Below are 22,264 nucleotides of genomic sequence, written 5' to 3'. Positions count from 1 at the left end.
GGAAGAGCTTAAAAACATATATTTTTTTCATTAATTGGGTATTGTTACATTTCTCCTGTATTTTTTCTTATATTTTCTGGTGTAACTTTAGTGACAAATTACCGTAGAGGCATCTGAATTTAGGACTCTCGGAAGGGAAGGGGATGGAGGTAGGAGGGATGGTGCTGGTGAATGATGTCTGTCTGAGAGAGATTTATGGTTTACGAAAACGGAAGTGGGTGGATTCCTAAGATTGTGGTTTTAAGGCCTGAATATTGCTTTAAGAGTGTTTAGAATTGTTGGGGCCAGGATGAAGGTTGAGAACTACAGGTTTGAGATCTTAAGAAAAGCCAGGACCAGAAAGATCTGTTCTAGTTATTTCCAGCTACGGGATGCAGCTGAATGTCATTTGAAAACATTTTTCTCATTTTTTAGCATCTTTGATTGAAGGCGAAATCTTCATGCCTTGGAGGGAAATTCCTAGTGCCACAGCATAAAAGGACCAGCAGCAGCAAGTGTGATGTAATTACTGATGCCTTTAAAAGATATGCGAGCCCTTTGTGTATATACCCAGTAATGGGATGGCTGGGTCAAATAGTATTTCTAGTTCTAGATCCCTGAGGAATCGCCACACTGACTTCCACAATGGTTGAACTAGTTTACAGTCCCACGAACAGTGTAAAAGTGTTCCTGTTTCTCCACATCCTCTCTATAAAGACACATGCACACATATGTTTATTGTGGCACTATTCATAATAGCAAAGACTATTGCTATTGGAACCAACCCAAATGTCCAACAATGATAGACTGGATTAAGAAAATGTGGCACATATACACCATGGAATACTATGCAGCCATAAAAAATGATGAGTTCATGTCCTTTGCAGGGACATGGATGAAACTGGAAATCATCATTCTCAGTCAACTATCGCAAGGACAAAAAACCAAACACCACATGTTCTCACTCATAGGTGGGAATTGAACAATGAGAACACATGGACACAGGAAGGGGAACATCACACTCTGGGGACTGTTGTGGGGTGGGGGGAGGGGGGAGGGATAGCGTTAGGAGATATACCTAATGCTAAATGACGAGTTAATGGGTGCAGCACACCAGCATGGCACATGTATACATATGTAACTAACCTGCACATTGTGCACATGTACCCTAAAACTTAAAGTATAATAATAATTAAAAAAAAATAAAAGATATGCGAGCCCTTATTTCTGCAGTTAGCATGTTGAACCAAATTAATAAATCTTCTCAATGTTTAGTCAAGCAATTTTTTCTTTTTATCACTTTAATATAAGGACCATGGAATAAAGTCTTAAGCTAAGCTAAAAGATGGTTAATGATAGGATGTATTTTTACCCACAAATAAGGTAAATACCCACAGTGTAAGGTGCTCTTCCTCAGGCCATGCCGTTTGCTGTTGTGTTTTCTGCTTGCTGGTTTCTGGTGCATGTGTATTTGCGTCCTTAAGGGAGTAGCCTTTTACTCTATCCCATGTGCCAAATATCAAAACTCACTGACATTGACCAATCATTATCAAAAGTGGATGTTTAAAATAGATCAGAAGGTAGCATACCACTTACAGGTATTTTTGGTTTTAATGTATTGAAATGCTAGTAGCTTAAACTACATTGTAAGCAAGGCTTTGAGTAGGGGACACATTCTAACAACTTTCTTAGCAGGCCCTTTAAACTTGTTTTTTTGGACTCCTGTCACTTGAATACAATAATAAAAAAAGACAACTACTTGCATATACTATTTTATTTAAGGACAATGGCCTAGAAGATCACAGTTTAATTTATTTTCTTTTCTTTCCATCTATATTTTCTGTTAGATATTAAGGCTAAGACATACTGCATTTGTAATACCAAAGAAAAACGTTCCTACCTCAAAACGTGAAACTTACACAGAGGATTTTATTAAAAAGCAGATTGAAGAGTTCAACATAGGAAAGAGACATTTAGCCAACATGATGGGAGAAGATCCAGAAACTTTCACTCAAGAAGATATTGATGTAAGTACAGTTACTCTGTTGAAAAAGTAATTGCTGTAGAGTTTTAGATATTAAAAGCACTTTTCTTCATGAGCCCCTTAGCTCTGTGTTTTAATCAAGCTGTCAGAATAAGGAAAAATGCTGCTATACATTGTAAGTTGGAGCCATGGTTTCAAAGACAAATGTGCAGGATTTACTTAGTATGGTGAGTTTTAGGTGTTACCTAGAAATGAGTCTATAAATGCTCATACACTATTGGGAAATGTTTAACCTGTTGTGTAGTCTTAGACTCAGCTTTCTTACAAAATGATAAAACAGATGGTAATGAAAATAGAGTCAAATTTATATCAAGTCCTATAAGTAAACCTTGGCCCAGTGTTTTTGTCAACTTAAATATATATCTGAGTTTTCAAAATGGGGGCGTAGTCTAAGTGATTTGAAAATTAGGATCAGAATTCTATTCACTCTTGAATTATTATATTCCTGATAAAAGCAGTAATTGTCGATATTTTTGCTAGACATCCTAGAGTAGCTAGCAAAGGAAGTTGAATTTAACAACTTTGAATCTTGTCCTTATTTTTAAAAAGTAACATCTAATATCCCATGATGTTTTATATTTAATCGAAGAACAACATCTTTGTATAGATAATAACATTCTTATAGGATTTTAATATTATTTTTAGTCATTTTATGCACTTTAGTTTAATTTCAATCTTTCTGTATACTTTTCCTATTTATAAATGGTACTGTAGTATCACTTTCAGACCAACATTTTTTATTCAACCAGAAGGATTTTTTTCTTTTCTTTTCTTTTCTTTTTTTTGAGACAGAGTCTTGCTCTGTTGCCCAGGCTAGAGTGCAGTGGCACAATCTTGGCTCACTGCAACCTCTGCCTCCCGGCTTCAAGCAGTTCTCCTGCCTCAGCCTCCTGAGTAGCTGGGCTTACAGGCACGCACCACCATACCCAGATAATTTTTGTATTTTTAGTACAGATGGGGTTTTACCATGTTGGTCAGGCTGGTCTTGAACTCCTGACCTCTGGCGATCCACCCATCTCAGCCTCCCAAATTGCTGGGATTACAGGCGTTAGCCACCCGGCCCAGTCCAGAAGGATTTCTTATTGCTCTTCTAGGTTAGGTGATTTGTAGTTAGGGACTTTGTAGCTGCTGTCCTCTTTTTGAATTTTATGATAATCTGGACAGTATTGGGGGATATTTTCTATAAAGAGATGCTATTCTTCAGTTAAGTATAAAATATCATGAGATGTTAGATATTACATTTTAAAAATTAGAACAAGATTCAAAGTTGTTAAATTTAAGTTCCTTTGCTAGCTATCCTGGGGCATTTAGCAAAAAAAATTATTGACCATTGTTGCTTTTGTCAGGAATGTAATAATTGAAGAGTGCAACAGGAATAGAATTCAGGTGCTAATTTTCAAATCACCTAGAACGTAGACTCTCTAGACTCTAAGTTTGCCTACCCCGGACTTTCATATAAGTAGAATCATGTAGTATTTGGTCTTTAGTGACTGGCTTGTTTCACTTAGCACAATGTTTTCATGTTTATCTACATTATGGCATGTGTCAGTACTTCCTTTTTATTACTGAATAGTTTTCGATTGTATGGACATACCACATTTTAAGAATTCAGTCATCAGTTGATGGGCATTTGGGTTTCCATTTTTGGTTATGATGAATAATACTGCTAAGAATGTGCATGCTATAAAGTTCTTGTGCAGACATATGTTTTTATTTCTCTTATGTATATACCTTAGAAACCATTGCTAATCCAGGGTCATGAAAATTCACCCCTATATTTTCTTCTTCTAGTTTTGTAGTTTTAGCTCTTACATTTAGGTCTTTGATCCATTTTAACGTAATTTTTGTGTGTGATGTGAGGCAGGGATGTAGCTTTGTTCTTTTACATATGGACATTCAGTTGTTCCGGCATCATTTGTTGGAAAGACTATTTTTTCCCATTGAATTATTTTATCACTTATATTGAATATCAGTGTAACTATGAGGGCTTATTTCTGGACCTTATTTTATTCCATTGATCTATACATTTATCCTTATGCCAGTACCACTTTGTCTTGATTACTGTAGCTTTATAGTAAGTTTTGAAATTGGGAAGTGTAAGTACTCTTCTTTCCTTCTTGCTTTTAAAGACTATTTTGGTTGTTCTTTGCTCCTCGAATTTTCATATGAAATTTTAGGATCAGCTTGTCAGTTCCTGTAAGGAGCCACCTAAGATTTTGATAGGGATTGTGCTGAATCTCTAGATAGATTTTGAGAGTATTCCCATCTTAATGTTAGTTAAGTCTTCTGATCTCTGAACATGGGGTGTCCCTCTATAGATACAGATCCTCTTTAATTTCTCTCAGTGATGTTTTGTAGTTTTCAGAGTCTAAATTTGGCACTTTTTTGTTAAATTTATTTCTAAGTATTAATGTCTTAAAAACTTCTATTGTAAATAGAATTGTTTTATTTTATAATATTTTTGGGTTTCTTATTGCAAGTGAATACAGTTGATTTTTGTATATTTTTGATTTTGAATCTACATCCTTGCTGAACTTACTAATTCTCACAGTTCTTAGTGGATTCCTTGGGATTTTCTAAATACAGGATATAGCAAGATAGCCCATATATAGAAGGGTATAGCAGGATATCCCATACATTTACGAATCCCAAAGAATCCACTAAAAACTACGAGAATTAGTAGGATATTTCACCTGCAAATGGAAATAGTTTTACTTCATTTTTCCTAATTTGGATACCTCTATTTCTTTTTCTTACCTAATTGCCTTGGCTAGAACCTCTAACAATGTTAAGTAGAAATGGCAAGAGTGGACATCCCAATTTTGTTCCTGATCTTGGGGGAAAGCATTCAGTCATTCACCATTAAATATGATGTTAGCTGTGAGTTTTTCATGGATGCTCTATCAGATTCAGTAAGTTTTTTTCCATAGCTAGTTTGTTGAACTTTTTTGTTGTTGTGGTTAGTGTTTTTGTCACGAAATGGTATTGGATATTGTCAGATGCTCTTCCATTTTGATGATGATTTGGTTTTTGTCTTTTGTTCTGTTGGTATGCTGTATCACACAAATTGATTTTTGTATGTTAAACCAACCTTGTGTTCATGAAATAAATCCCAGTTCTTCAGTGTGTATACTCTTTTTTTATATGTTTCTGGATTTGGTTTGCTAGCATTTTCTTGAGGATTTTTATGTCTAATTGATATTGGTCTGTAGTTTTCTTACAATGTTTGTCTGGTTTTGATATTGGTAATACTGGCCTCATCAAATGAGTTAGGAAGTGTTCTCTCCTCTTCTGTTTTTGGAAGAGTTTGTCAAGAATTTGTATTAATTCCTCTTTAAGAATTTGGTTGAATTCACCAGTGAAGCCATCTGGGCCTGGGCTTTTCTTTGTGAGTTGTTGTTGTTGGGTTTTTTTAACTGCTTACTTTTTAAAATGGTCCTACCTCCTTGTGGTCTGTGTGTCCCTGAGTAACTGTTCTTAGCAGGAGGATTTCATTACCCAATTGAGTTTACTACTAAGATGTTTTTGAGCAACTCTTAACTACCTTTTTGGTTTGTCTGTTTGTTTGATTGATAAAGACAAGGTCTTGCTATTTTGTTGACAGGCTGGTCTGGAACTCTTGGCATCAAGCCATCCTCTGACCTTGGCCTCCCAAAGTGCTGGGAGATTAAAGGCATGAGCCACCATGCCCAGCCCCACTTAACGACCTTTTTGGATGTACATTGGACATATGTAGCTTATTGAAAAAAGCAGAATCATTCAACAATTTTGTAATTTTATCTGAAGGTATAAGTATTTTCACAGTGTAAGTATTAAACATGAATTTTGTTGTTTGGAGTAGTTTGTTCATTGCTTGGATGTTTACCCAGAATATTAGTTTGGGATGTTAATATTATTTTCATGAGGACTTAATTTATATAGAGTAGCTATGGTCTATAATTTAATTCAATTACATAGTTAAAAGTCTAGGCTCACTATAATTTTCACATAGACAAATTAGGCACCAGTGTATTCAGATTAAGCTATTAGTTATTTTATATATTTTAGAAACTAGTTTTTTCATACTAGTTATCCAATTACTAAAATAATGATCGTGAAGACCATTTATGAATTGCATTTGAGCAAAGCATTTAAGATTTAAAACAACCCTTTCATATATTAAAATATCTTTTAAAAATGTTGTTAAAGTATTTACAACAGATACAAACTGGTGATTCCATCTAGAGTACATTTTTAATAGTTAGAGAAATCTAAAAGGATCCTGTAGCTTAGTGAATACATTCTCATTCAATCAGGTAGAAACCAATTTTAAACAATGTATTTAGTTCTGGTTCTCAAAATATAGAATTATTTTCCAGAGAAGAGATATTTAACATCACTATGTAAAGATAAGTGGTGGCAGCTATTCTGTACTTTTAAAACTCTGTGTGTGTATATATGGTAAAAGCAACTTGATGTCATCTTGTGTGATTGTGTTAACAGAATATTATAAAAATCTACCTTTAGATTTAGCCAATTAAGTAATCAAATCATGAAGTAATAGGAAAAACATCCAATTGCTTCTTTAAAAATATATAGACTCTTCTAAAATGAGGTTGAATTTATTGTGTGGAATATAAATGCAGAACATACAGAAAGCTTTATTAGATTGATTTTTTTCTGTCTTTTTATTAAAAATTCATTGTAGTTGAAATGATCTTGTAGAAAAATACAGGACCTGGGATTTAGAGATTCCTTGTGATGTCACTAACTAGTGTCGTTGAGCAAGTCAGGGCTCTCTGTCACTTGATTTTCTTATCTCTAAAATAATAATACCGACTTGTCTACCTCAGAATATATCTAAAAGGCATGAGATTAATGCAGTGTGTTATTATTCCTGTTACTATTAACAGTAATAAATACCATCTGCCATAACTAGAATCATTCCCCAGTTCTCTGCTCTGTCACACAAGTCTTCCATGCCACCTGAGAATGAGTGCTGGGGAGAATCATCTGAAACACTGTTGGGTACATTGATTTATCACTGATTGACTATAGGGGAGGTTGCTTTATCTCCTGTAGGTTGATATTGTCTCACATAGCTTGGTATCTAAAAAGCCCATATGGAAGTGAGTGTTAACCGTTTTCCTTGACACCAGTGACATAATTCTGCTGGGCTAGACTTTGCTGCAAGTGATTGATCGGCTTCACTGACTCTTGTGGCATTTTATTAAATATAGCGGACTCCTTTTGGTATTGCATTTTATTAAATTTACTGGACCTCCTCCACCTTTGTGGCACCTGAGTAGATGTAAAAGCAAAAGAGGACAGACAGTGACAACCGTTACCAAATAATTAAAATTATATACTCATATGGTTTTCTGTTTTCATTTATGTTTTTTAAACCATTGTTTTTATAAGTGGCTCAGCAGTATATATCAACTGAAAGAAACACTATGGCTGATGAGTCAGCATTTCCATGCTGCAACAGTGGGTTATTTCTGAAAACAAAAATAATTTATCCAAAATCAAGAAAATATTTTAAGCTTCCTTTGCAATTGCTGTTACATATTTAGAAGTTATAATGGTTTTAAAATGTTTGGCTTTTAATATATTAATTAAGACTAGGTGCAGTAGCTTTTCTCTAATTATTTAGTTTGATCAGGAAGTTAGATATTCCACAAAAGTGAATTTTCCAGATAAGGGAAACCTATTTTTAAGTGTTATTTGTAATGAAAACTACTACCACATACTAAAAACCTTCTATGTTATGTGTGAAGTGCCATCTTGGAGCCTGATGTACATTGCCACATTTTATCTTTGTAAAAACCTTATGGGATAGGTATCTTTTTTTTTTTTTTTTTTTAACAATACTAAGGCTGTACACTGTTCTTTCTACTCTTTCAGATTAATTTTTTAGGTAACATTTTCTAAAATAAATTTCAGTCTCCCCAACCTTATTTAGTAGGATATAGTGAGTATAATTTAACCTTACAGTGCTTTAGTATTTTCCTTTTTAGTATGTTTGTTAGCCCCTGACTGTGGCTTGTAGAGCACAACTGTCCCTGTGGTGAATGGCTCAGCTATGCTGTATTACTGATTCTTGTCATCTCCCTTGCTGTCAGGATGTCTTATGTCTATGTGTCTGCCTCTAGCCACCCTCACCTGTCTTCCAACCTTCTGGCATAACTAAACTTGTTAAGTGTGTGAATTAAAACTAAAAGCCATTGGACTCTGAATGAGGCCCTACGTGCCCCTCCTAGTAAGTAAAATTCATGAATTTATGTCAGCTATTGCAGTTCTTTATAGGTCTTTTTCATTGATTTCCAGTTTTACAACTTTACTTCAGAGGGTTAAGTTTGAATAGAAATCTGGCCTTGCTGAATACAGCATATATAATTTATGTGTGAAAATTACACCTAGCTAATGTAATATACTAGTGCTTCCTTAATACGGTTTATTAAAGAGTACAATGTGAGTTGGTAAAAAGGAGTAAGATGGATAAAATTTTTTAATAAAAATAATTCTGCTTGTCACTAGTGGTACTTATTTTAAAGTTTTATCACTTAGAAGATTTATCATTAGTAAGGCTACAGGATTCTATATATTTCAGAATTTTTTTTCCAGAATTAGCTCAAATTGGTGCTCGATCTTTTTATTAAGTTTACAAGAAAAATATTATCTTATTGGTGAAAAAGTAAAGTATTATAACTAAAAAGGAATTAGTAATTGGCAGGTATAGAATCTCTTCATTTCAAAGTAGTTTGATTTTTGCCCAGTTTCTTAAATTATATTGAAACAAAATAAACTACCTATTGTTCTTACCCACTGAACCACGATGGTGCTACTGATAACCTTTAGAAGATCTAACAGGAGGAAAAACGGGTAGCCTCTAACAAAATTAGTAGTGTATATGGTGTTATGCTGAAAGTACTTTAAATGCAGGCTAAATATTTAGCAAATAGACCTTAATGCTGTTATCCTCAACTCCTGTTTCATCAGTCTTTCACAGGTTACTGCCAAATGTTGATCAGTGTGTAAAAAATTTTTTTTGGCTGTTAACAGTATACATAACTGTTAGGAGGAATCTGTCAGTTGGAACCTTGAGCTGAGTGAGTCTTGTTTAGTGTAAAGAAAATTTGGTGTGTATGGAAACTGAAGAACTAAGCCCATGAGTGTGTAACAGAGGCAGCAGAAACAGTTTTCCTTATTGACCCCAAGACTAAAGAACAGCTAGGTGAGGAGTGCAGCAAGTGCCAATGGAACTTTATAGACCTTGTAACATCTCCTTGTGCTAGAGCAGACGTGGGGTAACAATGATTGCTAACCTGTTTAGTGAAGTTTCTTAATCCTGTCATGTGTACCATCAAAAATTCTTTTACTCAAAATCATACTGTAAACACCAAAAAGTTGAGGACCACTGATATTTGCATTTTCCTTTTCCATTGAAGCATGTAGTTGTTATAAAGTTTAGTTGGGAGACCTTTCTGTTATATTGAATATTATGAATACAGACTTGCACTTGTGTTTACTAATGTCTTTATTTGGGAATTAAAAGTTAAGTTCTACATTACTATAGAATTTCAGGAAAAAAGCCAGCAAATTGATATATAGCACTGCTGAAGTCTACCAATTACTTTTTAATTGGTATTATAGACCTCATTCTGAAACCAGAATGCTTTATTCTCCTAAGTGTGAATATGCTGTATGAAGTTTCTCTAATTGATTTGCTGTGCCCATTCCATTTGATGTATCATTTTTCACAATATTTCATAATTTGTGCTCACTTCTAATGAACAGAGTCGTTAGGACAGGCATGTCTAAGTACAACTGACAGCTAACATTAGGTGCCAGATGCAGTTTATAAAGCTATGTAGAACTGTAGAGAACAGTTTAAATAAATTAGCACCTGTACATTAGTCTCACTTGCTGGTAATTTATAAGCGAATCAGTAGAGATGACATTTAGGTAAGTCATTGATCAAGTTAACAGCTGCAAACCCACTGCCCAGCTGGGATGCCTAATTAATAGAGATTGCATTCCTGACCCAGTGCTTCTGGGTTGAGTCTGCAATTCTTTCATACTTTGACTTAAGTCTAAGAACATACTCAAATACTTTGCCTTCATTTTAGGGAACTGTGGAATATCAGTATTCTAGTTAAAACCTAAAAATGGAAGAAACATGTTTACTAATGAGGATTACCTTACTCCATTTCTTATTTGGATTAAATTTTTAAAATTTGCATTCTTATTTTTTCTTTCTTTTCTCTCAGCACTTTTTGTTTTGGATTCACATTAAGTATAGATGACATGCTGTAGTTTAATGAGTTTCTTTTTTTTTTTTTTCAAGACAGAGTCTCGCTCTGTTGCCCAGGCTGGAGTGCAGTGGCACGATCTTGGCTCACTGCAACCTCCGCCTCCCAGGTTCAAGCAATTCTCCTGCCTCAGCCTCCTGAGTAGCTAGGATTACAGGTGCCCACCACCATGCTCAGCTAATTTTTGTATTTTTAGTAGAGACAGGGTTTCACCATGTTGGTCAGGCTGGTCTCGAACCCCTGACCTTGTGATCCACCCACCTCGGCCTCCCAAAGTGCTGGAATTACAGGCGTGAGCCACTGCGCCTGGCAGTTTAATGAGTTTCTAAAGAGTTCTGTACTTACTAAATATATGCTCCATTTTTTTCTTTTGGAAAAAGCATGGTTTTTTGCTTTTGTTCTGTGGGGTTGTTTTTTTTTTTTTTTTTTTTTTTTTGGTGACCAACCAACCATTGAACCTAAATTATATGTGTAACAATTTCTTAAAGTGTAACGTTAGTTTGAAACACCTAACAACTTTGCCAAGTTAAATTTCATACCAATTTTAGAATTGAATATGGGAAATTTTAAGCTACCACTTATTTTGGGAAAATGCCTTTTGTTTTCTATTCCTGTGGCAGATTTTCTTCTGAGTGAATTTAAAACTGAAAGATTAGGACATCGGCAACCTTAAAGAGTAAGGTGATGATTTTTGTATGTAGTTGAGCTGTATGGACGTGGATGGTGAGGATGTTTGAATACTAGTGTGTTTACTAGAGGCACCACCAAAATCTGGTTCTTAGACTGGGAAAAAGGTATCTTGAAACACTAATGCTAAACCAAATACAAACCCAAATACCTGGCTAGCAGGATTGTTTTGAAGCTTATGGAAAAACCATTAACTGAGTCCCAATTGATACATATATTTTCATTTTTTTTTTTTTTTTTTTTGTGGAAGGGTTGGGTATTTCTTAGTTTAAATAATAATTTTTCATGAAGGTTGGTTTAGGAGTGAAAAGGTGTTTATTTCAGATAATTATGAAATTTCTGTTAATTCTGTCATGGTTGATAAACTTGTCCAAGTGGGCCAAACCACAATTTGGATGTGAAATGCCAATTTTCCTTTAATTGTAAGATGCTTGGGGGCCCAAACCACTTGCTGGCACTTTTTTTCTAGTGCCTAGTAAGTGCCACACACGTTCTGGGGCCAATGAACACTGACAGTGAACAGATAGGTTAACATTAACAGAGAGTCTTTTCCTCACCACCTTCCCCCAGTGATTTTCTGGTTGACCTAATTTTACCTTTCATAATATTTAAATTTTGCATTATTTTTCATGCTAATATAGATGTTTCTGAATCACATAGCAGGAAAACTGCTAAAAAAAAAAAAAAAAAAAAAAAAGACCCTGAAGTATTCTAACATTTTATTTGCCTTCATGGTTCTCATTTTCTTTTCTTATATTTCTGAGCCTTCCCCAACCACATCTTTGCCCTAATCTAAAATTTTTTGTGAAGTAGCCCTATTACCCCAACCGTTTTTGTTACTTATTCTTTGTAATTATCTTATTTGAAATACCCTCCTTAGTGTTAATTTTATATTAAGCTTAATGCTTTATGTTGGATTGGGAAATTACAATTGTGTGTTTTTGTTTTTATTTTTTTGAGACAGAGTCTTGCTCTGTTGCCCAGGCTGGAGTGTAGTGGTGCAATCTCAGCTCACTGCAGCCTCCGCCTCCTGGGTTCCAGTGGTTCTCCTGCCTCAGCCTCCCAAGTATCTGAGATTACACGTGGCGCCACCGCGCCCGACTAATTTTTATGTCTTTAGTAGAGACGGGGTTTTACCATGTTGGTCAGGCTGGTCTTGAACACTTGACCTCAAGTGATCTGCCCACCTTGGCCTCCCAAAGTGCTGGGATTATAGGCGTGAGCCACCGCACCTGGCTGCTATTGTGTGTTTTGGAAAACCCCAAGGACTCAGGAGATCAGCTCATGGAAGACTTTATCTTCAATGAAGTGTTTTCTCAATATGAGGCAAAGGCTTTTGAGTTTGAGGAGTAAGAACAAAGTTGTCTACCATTTGCAATGAGAACTTGGGAAAGTCTCTTGAGGCATTGGCATTTGAGAGAAATAGATAGAGGAAGCCAAAGAGCAAATTACTGGGGGTAAGAGTAGAGATGAAAAGTTAAATATCATGCCGGGTGCAGTGGCTCACGCCTGTAATCCCAGCACTTTGGGAGGTCGAGGCGGGCAGATCACGAGGTCAGGAGATCGAGACCATCCTGGCTAACACCGTGCAACCCTGTCTCTACTAAAAATACAAAAAATTAGCCGGGCATGGTGGTGAGTGCCTGTAGTCCCAGCTACTCAGGACTTGAGGCAGGAGAATGGCGTGAACCCGGGAGGCGGAACTTGCAGTGAGCCGAGATCGCATCACTGCACTCCAGCCTGGGCGACAGAGCAGGACTCTGTCTCAAAAAAAAAAAAAAAAAAAAAAAAAAAAAGTTAAATATTGTATTGGAAGGGCTTGAGCAAATGCCTTTCTACTGAAATAAACCTCAAGTTACAATGCCCTAATAGACCAGCTTACAGGCAGTCAAAACTAAAACAGTCGGAGGTGTGGCACTGAGCTGGTTTTGCGTAGCCTGGCTTTGAATTAGGTCTGCATAATCGTGGTCAAAGAAGTTGAAATCTTAACATTTGGCCTTGTGGGGTGGGAAGGCAGTCTGAGAGGAAGAAAGCTGGAAAGCTGCTGTGCTCCCTGAGTGGGCCTTGCTGCTGCTACAGGGGTAGTATGGGGTGAGCTTCCTCATACCTGCGGCAGAGCCTCCAGTGACAAGAGACAGCAGTAACTTCAGCAAGACAGTGCTAGTAAGATTGTGCCTGGCGCTGAAATGCAGACTGCAGCAGATGCATTTTGATGTTTTTCTGACACACAGAATTTCCAATAGTGCATCACTACCCGCAGCAGGTTTAGAGAGAAAGGTGATAGTGCCCCTTTCCTCCCCACCATCCCTGCTTTTAGAATGGTGATGGGGAAGACTTATTCCAGAACTGGACTGAAAGTTGCACTGCCTGGGGGGAGGAGCACTGGGGACAGTATTCCCTGGAGGGCACGTTGCAAGTAAGATACTGTTCGTATGGGTGCTTAGAGAGGACATTATTCCTTCAGGTGGACCCTCCTAGAACGTAAGATGGAGGTCTGTGCTTGTCATTTTGCTTTGTTGGTTTTTCTTGCTTATGCTTTGTTCTAGGACAAAGAAACTGCAAAAACAAGCATAAAAGGTTTTCAGTATTTGTCACAACTTGATATTTATATATTTTTCTTTCTAGTAGCAAGTTAAGATTAACTATGATTCAAATGAACAACAAAGGATAGGGGGAAAACTGGAGCTGATCCAGTAAGGACCTCTGAATGAATACAGACTACAAGAAGGCTGATTGGGAAAGTGAAGGCTTTTGTAATATTACTCTCATTTTTACTCCATATACACACTTCTGTTACACACACACACTCTCTCTCTCTATCTGTCTTTCTCTCTTACATTTTCCTACTCCTTCCTGTATGTAAATATTTCCACCCACATACCCAACTTTGAAGTCCAGGCTGAATGAAATAGGGTATATAAACCCAGTTCTCTTACCTTTACTCTTTAAGAGAGTAAAGTTAGGCTATCATGCTTAGTAGCAGAGGGCCTCTGTAGTGTTAAGAGATGTCAGGAAACGCAGCCTTACAGATGGTTGTCTTGATACTGAGTTACCCGTCCAAGCCCTCAAGGAATCGAGTCATAGATCTAAGTACTGAAACACTGCTTCCAGCCTTTTCACTTCACAGGAGATAAAGTTAGGAATGGCCGTTATTACCAGCTTTGTCGTAGAAATCCTCTATTCGGAGACTACTTGGTTGTTAATATTCTGTCTTGTAACAATAGATATGTGTTTGTTAATTTAGACCAGTAACATTACATTACAGACTTTAACCTTGTAACCGTTTAATGAAGTTTTAAAAACCTTGCTGAAATACACCTCAGTAACATTAGTACAGTGCTGAGTTGCATGATTAAAATTAATTGGCAGTAAATAAAATGGAATTGATAGTAAATAAAATGAAAATTTACTTCCTCAGCTAAACCAAGCACATGTCAGTGAGCATAGTAGCCACATAGGCTACTGGCTGTCATTTTGAACAGCACAGATTATATAGAGTATTTCCATTATCACAGGAAGTTCTACCGGACATGTTAGGATTGCGCCCTTCATTTCTTCCCAAGTAAGAATTTATAATTTTTGCTTTGTGTTACTTACAAGAAAGATAGTACTTGGAAGTATAAGTAATATTTGTTTGCAGTTTGTATTTTGTCTTTCATTGAAACAATTAAAAACACCTGAAGAATTGGCTTCGAAAACAGTTCAAAAATACTACAAAAGAGAAAATAGAAATTTAGAAGTATAGAACATGGTTGCTTCTTTTATCTGAATAAAACAGCAATGGGCAAGGTGCCATGGCACATGCTGTAGTCTCAGCTCCTTGGGCGTCTGAGGCAGGAGGATTTCTTGAGCCCAGGAGTCAAGGCTGTAGTGCGCCATGATCACATCTGTGAATAGCCACTGCTCTCCTGGGCAACATAGTAAGACCCAGTCTCTAAAAAACAAACAAAAATTTATTAAAACAATCACAAATTATAGAAGAACAAAAGGTTATATGACTTCTATGTGTATATACATATGTATTTATGTATTAACATGTATGTTGCATGGATGTTGGAACCAGAATTGAGAAATATCAAAACACTCTAATAGCAACAGCAGTAAATACTAATTTGTGTACTTTTTCTTATGAAAAATTTCATTCATACAGAAAAAGAGAATGTCTGTCACCTGGATTAACTTCTTAACATTTTGCTATATTTGCTTCAACTGTATGTTTTTTGGCTGCACTATTTTATTTTAAAGTAAAATACAATTACAAACATCATGATGCCTCACTCTTAAATACATCTTCAAAAAATTAGGACATCTGCTTATATAACCGCAATATCACTATCACATCTAAGAAAATTAATCTGAATATAGTCTATAGCAGGAGGTAGAAAATTTTATCTGTGAGTTTGTATTTACATTTCCCTAGTTGTCTATAGAAGAGTTCTTATAGTTGGTTCTCTCAAGGGCCCTGCAATCCATTTGGTTGTTGATTTATTCTTTGAGTATCTGCTGTGTTCTAATTCTGAAGTGAGAAATTATTGACTAAGACAAGGTCCTTTGCCTTCAAAAACACACCTGCAGACACGACCGAGGTAAAATCAAAGATTTGGCAACAGCGCATAGGAGAAAGAAGAACTGGTGGAAAGCAAAATAAGTTATTTGAGGAACAGTTTTGGATGTGCTGTTTGGATACATAAAGGGAAAAATCCCTAAGGCAGTTGACAAATAGTTTAGAACTACGGAAATAGATTTGGTCTCTCTCCCTACATAAATTTGCTAGAAAGGAAGAGAATCAAAGATGGAACTCTGAGGAAGCAGCACTTAAGGGATGAGCAGAGGTGTGTTTAGGAGAGATCAAGAGGAAACTTTCAGAGATGTACGAGGGGAATGTGGCTGCAAGAAGGAAGGGAGACAGCAGTCTCATATGGATGAGACCTGAAAGTAGGTCACAGGATTTGGAAAAAGCCCTCAGTGACCCTTGACAAAGTAATTACAGGACCAGAATTATGGCTAGGCCAGATTGAAATCTGGGGAAGAAAGCAGTGGGTACTTCAGGGAGTGGGTGGATGCTTCTCAGGACAGGAATGTGAGTGAGAATTGAGTTCTTTATGGGCCTAGATGCCACCAGCAGCACAGTCTTGTTTAGATGGATGCTTCACATAATCCTTGAGGTTGCTCACAAATGTGGCATCATTGGTATGGAAAGGAGAAAGGTGGGCCTCACCCCTTTGTGAGTGCTGTGAGCGATGTGGAAGCTGAAGGCAGTGACAAGGATGGGGAGGGAACGGAATGGCCAGATGGTGTGGACCTTGAAAGAGGCTCGTTCTCTGTTTGACTGAGGTGGCACTAAGAGAAGTAATGGAGAGCCCAGTGGAATAGGGAGGACTTCCAGACAAGGCTGCATTTGATCTACAATCTTGAAAGATCTTGAAAGACAAACAGCAATGTGTTAAGTGGAGAAGCAGAACAACAGTATTCCAGGCAGACAAAAGAATTTGCAGAGGCATTTGTTTAGAAAGGAAGAAATGACTGGTAAAAAGAGACAGATGCAAAGTATCACTGAAAAGAGTAGATGACCACTCTCCTTTGTACCCTCTGTGTAACCTGTAAGTATTTCTATCATAGGTCCTGTGTATATTGTTTTTTCATGCCATTTTATGTGTACTATTACAGCAGCCCCTGTATTTGAGACTATGTATACATCTGTTTCCACTGATAGAATGAAGTCAGGAGCCATATCTTAATTTTTATCTTTCTAAACTAGCAGAGTGCCTAGAACTCAGGTGGGATAAATATTTGTTGAGTAAAATTTATTTAGGTAAATAATCTATTTCTTTCTCTTTAAGCACATTTGGCTTTTTCTCCTAATTTTACTACTAAATAGCTGGATATCCTTGATGTCAGTGAAGAAGTGAATCTGTTATCTGAGAGAAGATTGGTTCCCTGGTATGGACAAAGGAGAGTACATTATGAAATTAAATTTCAGAAGGTTCAGGTTCTGGCTTTGCCGTTTATTTCCGTGTAAGCTACTTAACTGCTGCTTCTTGGTCTGTAAAATGGAGCTCATGAATGCATGCTATTTTATGTGAAATAATGTGCTTTACAAAAGTGAATATTTTTGTATAGTTAATTAATATTTATTGAATGACTACTAGTTGTATTTTTATAAATACCTTTTTAAATTCTCACAACAACTAGATAAAATTGATATCCTTGCACATCAGAATCACTGGGAGTGGTAGTATTTGAAAAGTCTTTTTATGGTTATAATAAGACACAGTGAGGATTATGTCATTATTTACACTTTCACCATGTTTTCGTGTTCACTGCTTCCTTTCTTTTGAACTCTGCAATGTTTAGTGGAAGTAAAGATTTTCCTGTTTTATAGCACATAATGGTCTGCCCAAAACATATCTGTAGGCTGTTCAACTCAGTACTAACACTCAAGATTCTCTTGTTATATGTATTTGTTGTTTATCTCAAAAGGATATTCATCTACTTGTGTTTTGACAACTGTGTGGTAACTGAAAGTTAAGCAGACACAGAAAGCGACATAATTTTTTTTCATAGCCAGGTAGTACTTTGTTTGCTTCAGAATTTGTAAAAGAAAAGAAAAAGAAAGAAAAAGAAAAAAATCTGCATAGAATGCCCATAGGAGATAAATGGAAGTAATAGGTTAGGTCGTGTTAGTACTATTCCGTGCATACTAAACAGATGGCAGACAGCGTGCCAGGAATATGCCTTTTCTGTTTTGTATGTTTTGTTATTTGGTTTTAAAACAACTGGCTTATTTTATTTCTTATTCCCTCTTTTGTTCGTTTTTCTTTCATCTTTTGTTTTTCATTGTTTTACTGAATTTGCAATATTGCTTTTTATCTGACATGGTATCTTTTGCTCTGTGGACCTTTTCCACAGTATTTGGTACAATACCTAGTATAGTGAGGGATTATAAATTAATAAGTGTGTATTAATTTACTTTTAGCTGAGAAAAATTTTTAAAGGCAAAGACACATTTTCTGATACTTTCAGAAGACTTCTAGCGATTTCTTTGTTGGCTTATTTTTGTCTTTTTAAAAGAGAGATTGCCTGTAAGCCCCAGACATCCTTTGCAATCAATGCTTTCTTTTCAGTTTCCACCAATTAGCTTCCTCATGACTTTTCTGTCTTAGTCTTCATGACAGATCCAACTGTAGGTTGGAATTCTTCAATTTTCATTTCCATCTAGGATTCTATTCATTGGTCACCTAAATTAACAGTAATTTTCATATTTGGAAATGATGCCGATGACAGCTTGAAACTCAGTTGAATTGTCTCCTTTGTGGTTGCAGTGTGTTCACTCTAAGTTGAAGAATTACGCTTAGTCTTCCACGCCATCTAGTATTCTGATCCAGGCCCTGGCTTCAGTGGTCCCTTTGCTAAGATGCCAACCAGCCTTGGGCTGCCCTGTATGACTGAGAACGAGGCCTGAGGTCTAGATGGCCCACAAGTGCTGTAGGCTAGTGTTGGCTTTGCTGAGACAGGTTGCGTTTGGGAAAATCTTATTTATTTTTAAATTTTTAACATTTGTCCCACCTTTTTATTTTGAAACTTTTCAAATTTCCAGAAAAGTTGAATATTCATTGAATAAATACAAACGCATACCCCCATCACCTACATTTGCCAGATTTTCACATTTTGCCACATTTTCTTTATCGCTTTGTATATGCAAAACATTTTTTATTGATCCACTGAAAACTGCACATTATAAACTTAACCCCCAAATACATCAGTATGTACTTAACCCCTAAATGTTTGCATTCTTCATACTGTTAATCTCCCACAATATCATTATCACATCTGATACAATTATAATAATTCTATATGCCATATATATAATCTTCGTGAAAATTTCCTCAGTTTTCCCCAGAATGTCTTTGTAGCTGACTAGTTGTTTTGTAGAATCCAGGCCACTTGTCTTGTACAGTTGTGTCACATTCTGGCTTTCTGCTTGCTTTCTCGTGATCAGACTTAGAATGTATAAAGGATACTGCTTAGGTGATATTGTATACTTCTCGTTACATCCACGAAGTCTAAGAGGTAGATATTCAGTTTGTCCTGCTGTTGATGATGATATGACTGATCCCTTGGTTACAGTGATGACCACTAGACCTCTTTGTTGTAAAAGTAGCCTTTTCCCTTTGTAAACCAGTCTGTAGGGTAATATTTTGAGTTCATGCGAATTTTCCATTCTTTAGTAACCTTTCAGCCAGTGGCTTTAGCATTTGTTGGTGATCCTTGCCTGAAATTGATGGTTAATTTGGAAGTTGTAAAATGGTTGATTTTCTACTTCTGTCACTCCTTTTACTTTTATAACATATTGTTCTGTAAAGTAGCTTTCTTTTTCTTCTTGCCCCTTCTCCTGAGTGTGTGTGTGTGTATGTGTATGTGTACACGTGTGCGTGTGCGTGCACATGAACGTGCATGTCACATATTGAGTGTGTTGTGAAGCATTATCATTATTCTTTTATTTTCAGAGACAGGGTCTGGCTCCATCAACCAGGCTATAGTGTAGTGATGCTGTCATAGCTCACTGCAGACTTGAACTCCTGGGCTCAAGCAATCCTCTCACTTTAGCTTCCTGAGTAGCTGGGACTACAGTCATGTGCCACCACACTTCTTAAAAATTTTTTTTGTAGAGATGGGATCTCAGTATCTCTAAAAAGAGATAGTGAGAATGTCTCAGACTCATTTTGTGCTTTGTCTGCCTTACACCTAGAATCAGCCATTTCTCCAAGGTACTTGGTTCCTTATACTGGGATGTATGTAGAAACCAGTTGACCCTCCCATTGCTCCTAAAGTTCCATTGCTTTATGCTTTTTCAGGGAACAGAACTAGGAAATAATATTTTTTGAATATTACAGGAAATAGTTTTTAAGATAATAGTTTATATTACTTAACATTATAGGGTTTTCCCTTGTACATTTATATCTCTTCTATAATAAAATATCAGTCTCCATAAAATTAATATATTTACTTATTTGCTTTATGCTGCAGTATACAGAAAATATTTCAGAATTATAGTATCAGTGTTATGACTGACCATAAGCCTACCGAGTAAAGATGAAGATTTCTTTGCAATTATTTTGTTGTTGTTATTTGTTTCTGGTTATATTTTTAGAGTTTCTTTGTAAATATTATTCTTTAATACATGAAACATTTACATGCTTCAGGGCTTAACTATACAGGGGAGGCCCAGAGGAGTTTGCCTTATCCCTATGTCCCTCCCTCTACTCTCACCCAACCCTTGAGAAATCATTTTTATTGGTTTCTACTTAACATTTTTGTGTTTTATGTTTGCAAAAAGAAGCTTATGTGTATTTTCCCCCTGTACTTATACGTCTTTTCTTTTTCTGTTTCTTACACCAAAGCAGCATTCTAGGTACATTTCTTTTGTATCTTGGCTTTTCTCTCTGTTTTACAGCTCTGTAGTACTTGATTGCACAGATGTGCCCTCATTTATCCAGCCAGCCTCTTATGCATGGGGATTTGGTTTTTTTCAGTATTTTGTTCTCATAAATCAGTGAATAACACGTGCTTATGTTCTTTCGTATTCATAGGGGTGTATCTTCTGGGTAAATTCATCGAGTCAGATTGCTAGGGAAATATATATGTAATGTTGTTAGAAAGCTCCCACCTTCCCGCTGAAGAGGTTATAGCACTTGGCATTCCCACCAGCAAGGTGGCAGGGTGTTTTTTTATAGCCTTGCCAACAGTGTGCTGTCAGACTTTTGAACTTTTGCTAGTCCTATTAAATAAAATGTGTTCTCTCAGTAGTTTTAATTGCACTTATCTTATGAGCCATATACTTCTTTTACAAATATAGTTTAATTGGTCAATCTTTTTTTTTTTTTTTTTTTTGAGACAGAGTCTCGCCCTGTCACCCAGGCTGGCGTGCAATGGCGCAATCTCAGCTCACTGCAACCTCCGCCTTCCAGGTTCAAACGATTCTCCTGCCTCAGCCTCCCAAGTAGCTGGGATTACAGGCACCCGCCACCATGCCCAGCTAATTTTTGTATTTTTAGTAGATACGGGGTTTCACCACGTTGGCCAGTCTGGTCTCGAACTCCTGACCTCGTGATCCACCCACCTCAGCCTCTCAAAGTGCTGGGATTACAGGCGTGAGCCACCAGGCCCAGCCTGTCAATCTTTTTTAAAAAATTACTTATAAATTTTGAGTCATAGTTATGAAAGACTTTTCCATTGCTTAGTTATAAAGGAATTCACTCATGTCATATGTGAGTATTTGTTTGTTTTTATTTTGTATGTTTAGCCCTCTCACTCATTTGGAGTTTACTCTGCTGTATATGATGTGAGGTTTGGATTTTGGTTGTATCTTTTTCCAAATGGCAATCAGTTGCAGTATCATTTATTAAGGCTCATGTGTGTAATCCCAATACTGGTAGGCCAAGGCAAGAAGATCATTTGAGCTCAGGAGTTCAAGACCAGCCTGAGCAACATAGTGAGACCCTCATCTCTACAAAAAAAAAAAAAAATTAGCTGGGTGTGATGGTGCAAGCCTATAGCCCCAGCTACTCCTGAGGCTGAGGTGGGAGGATTGCTTGAGCCTGGGAGGTCAAGGCTGCAGTGAGCATGATTGTGTCACTGCACTCCAGCCTCAGCGACAGAGTGAGGTTCTGATCTAATAAAAGAAAAAGTCTACCTTTTTTCCCTGCAGCAAAGGAAGGGGGTGGGTGGGGAGGGACCTGGTTAAAACAAAAAAGAGTTTGCTAAAGGGGCACACTGATGTTTGATCTAAGTTTTTTATTTGTTTGTTTATTTTGCAGTCCGGCCTGCGTGACAAAGCATGTTGCCCAGGCTGGTTTATAACACCTGGCCTCATCCTCCCACATCAGCCTCCCACAGTACTGGGATTACCAGCATGAGCCACCGTGCCCGACCTTGGTTTTTTGTTTTGTTTTAAGTGTAATTTTGTTCTGAAAAAAGTTGAATAAGAGAATGAAGCTTGATCCAGAGACACAATTAGGCTCCCTAATATGAATGAATTTACATCCCCAAATTATAGACCTCTCCTTTTGGTGGCAGAGTCTGATCCAGCACATTTACTATGCGGGTAGGCAGAGAAGGCCCGCTCAGAACAGGCTCTCTAAATGAGCAGAAGTGTATTTAAATGCACTACCGGATCCCAGGCCGTAGCCTCTTCATCGGCACTGTTCAACAAGAAAGTGTACGTTTTGTTGTTGTGAGGCGGGGCATTGGAGAAGACACT

At 36.8% G+C, this 22,264-nt stretch overlaps 1 protein-coding gene across 2 annotated transcripts in view; it reads left to right on the top strand.

The window, feature by feature from the left end:
- MRPS9 (mitochondrial ribosomal protein S9) overlaps nucleotides 1–22,264 on the top strand; it is a 61,524-nt gene that overhangs the window by 9,991 nt on the left and 29,269 nt on the right. The window contains exon 2 of one of the 2 annotated variants that reach the window (XM_515671.7): nucleotides 1,827–2,006. The exons of the other annotated variant lie outside the window; for it this stretch is intronic. Within the exon in view, the coding sequence (XP_515671.1) occupies nucleotides 1,827–2,006 (180 nt within the window). The remainder of the gene's footprint in view (nucleotides 1–1,826; nucleotides 2,007–22,264) is intronic. 2 annotated transcript variants of the gene reach the window in all.

The sequence above is a fragment of the Pan troglodytes genome, chromosome 12, assembly GCF_028858775.2.
Source record: "Pan troglodytes isolate AG18354 chromosome 12, NHGRI_mPanTro3-v2.0_pri, whole genome shotgun sequence".
NCBI lineage: Eukaryota > Metazoa > Chordata > Mammalia > Primates > Hominidae > Pan > Pan troglodytes.
Note: the sequence above shows the minus strand (reverse complement) of the source record. Positions and strands in the feature narration are given on the sequence as shown.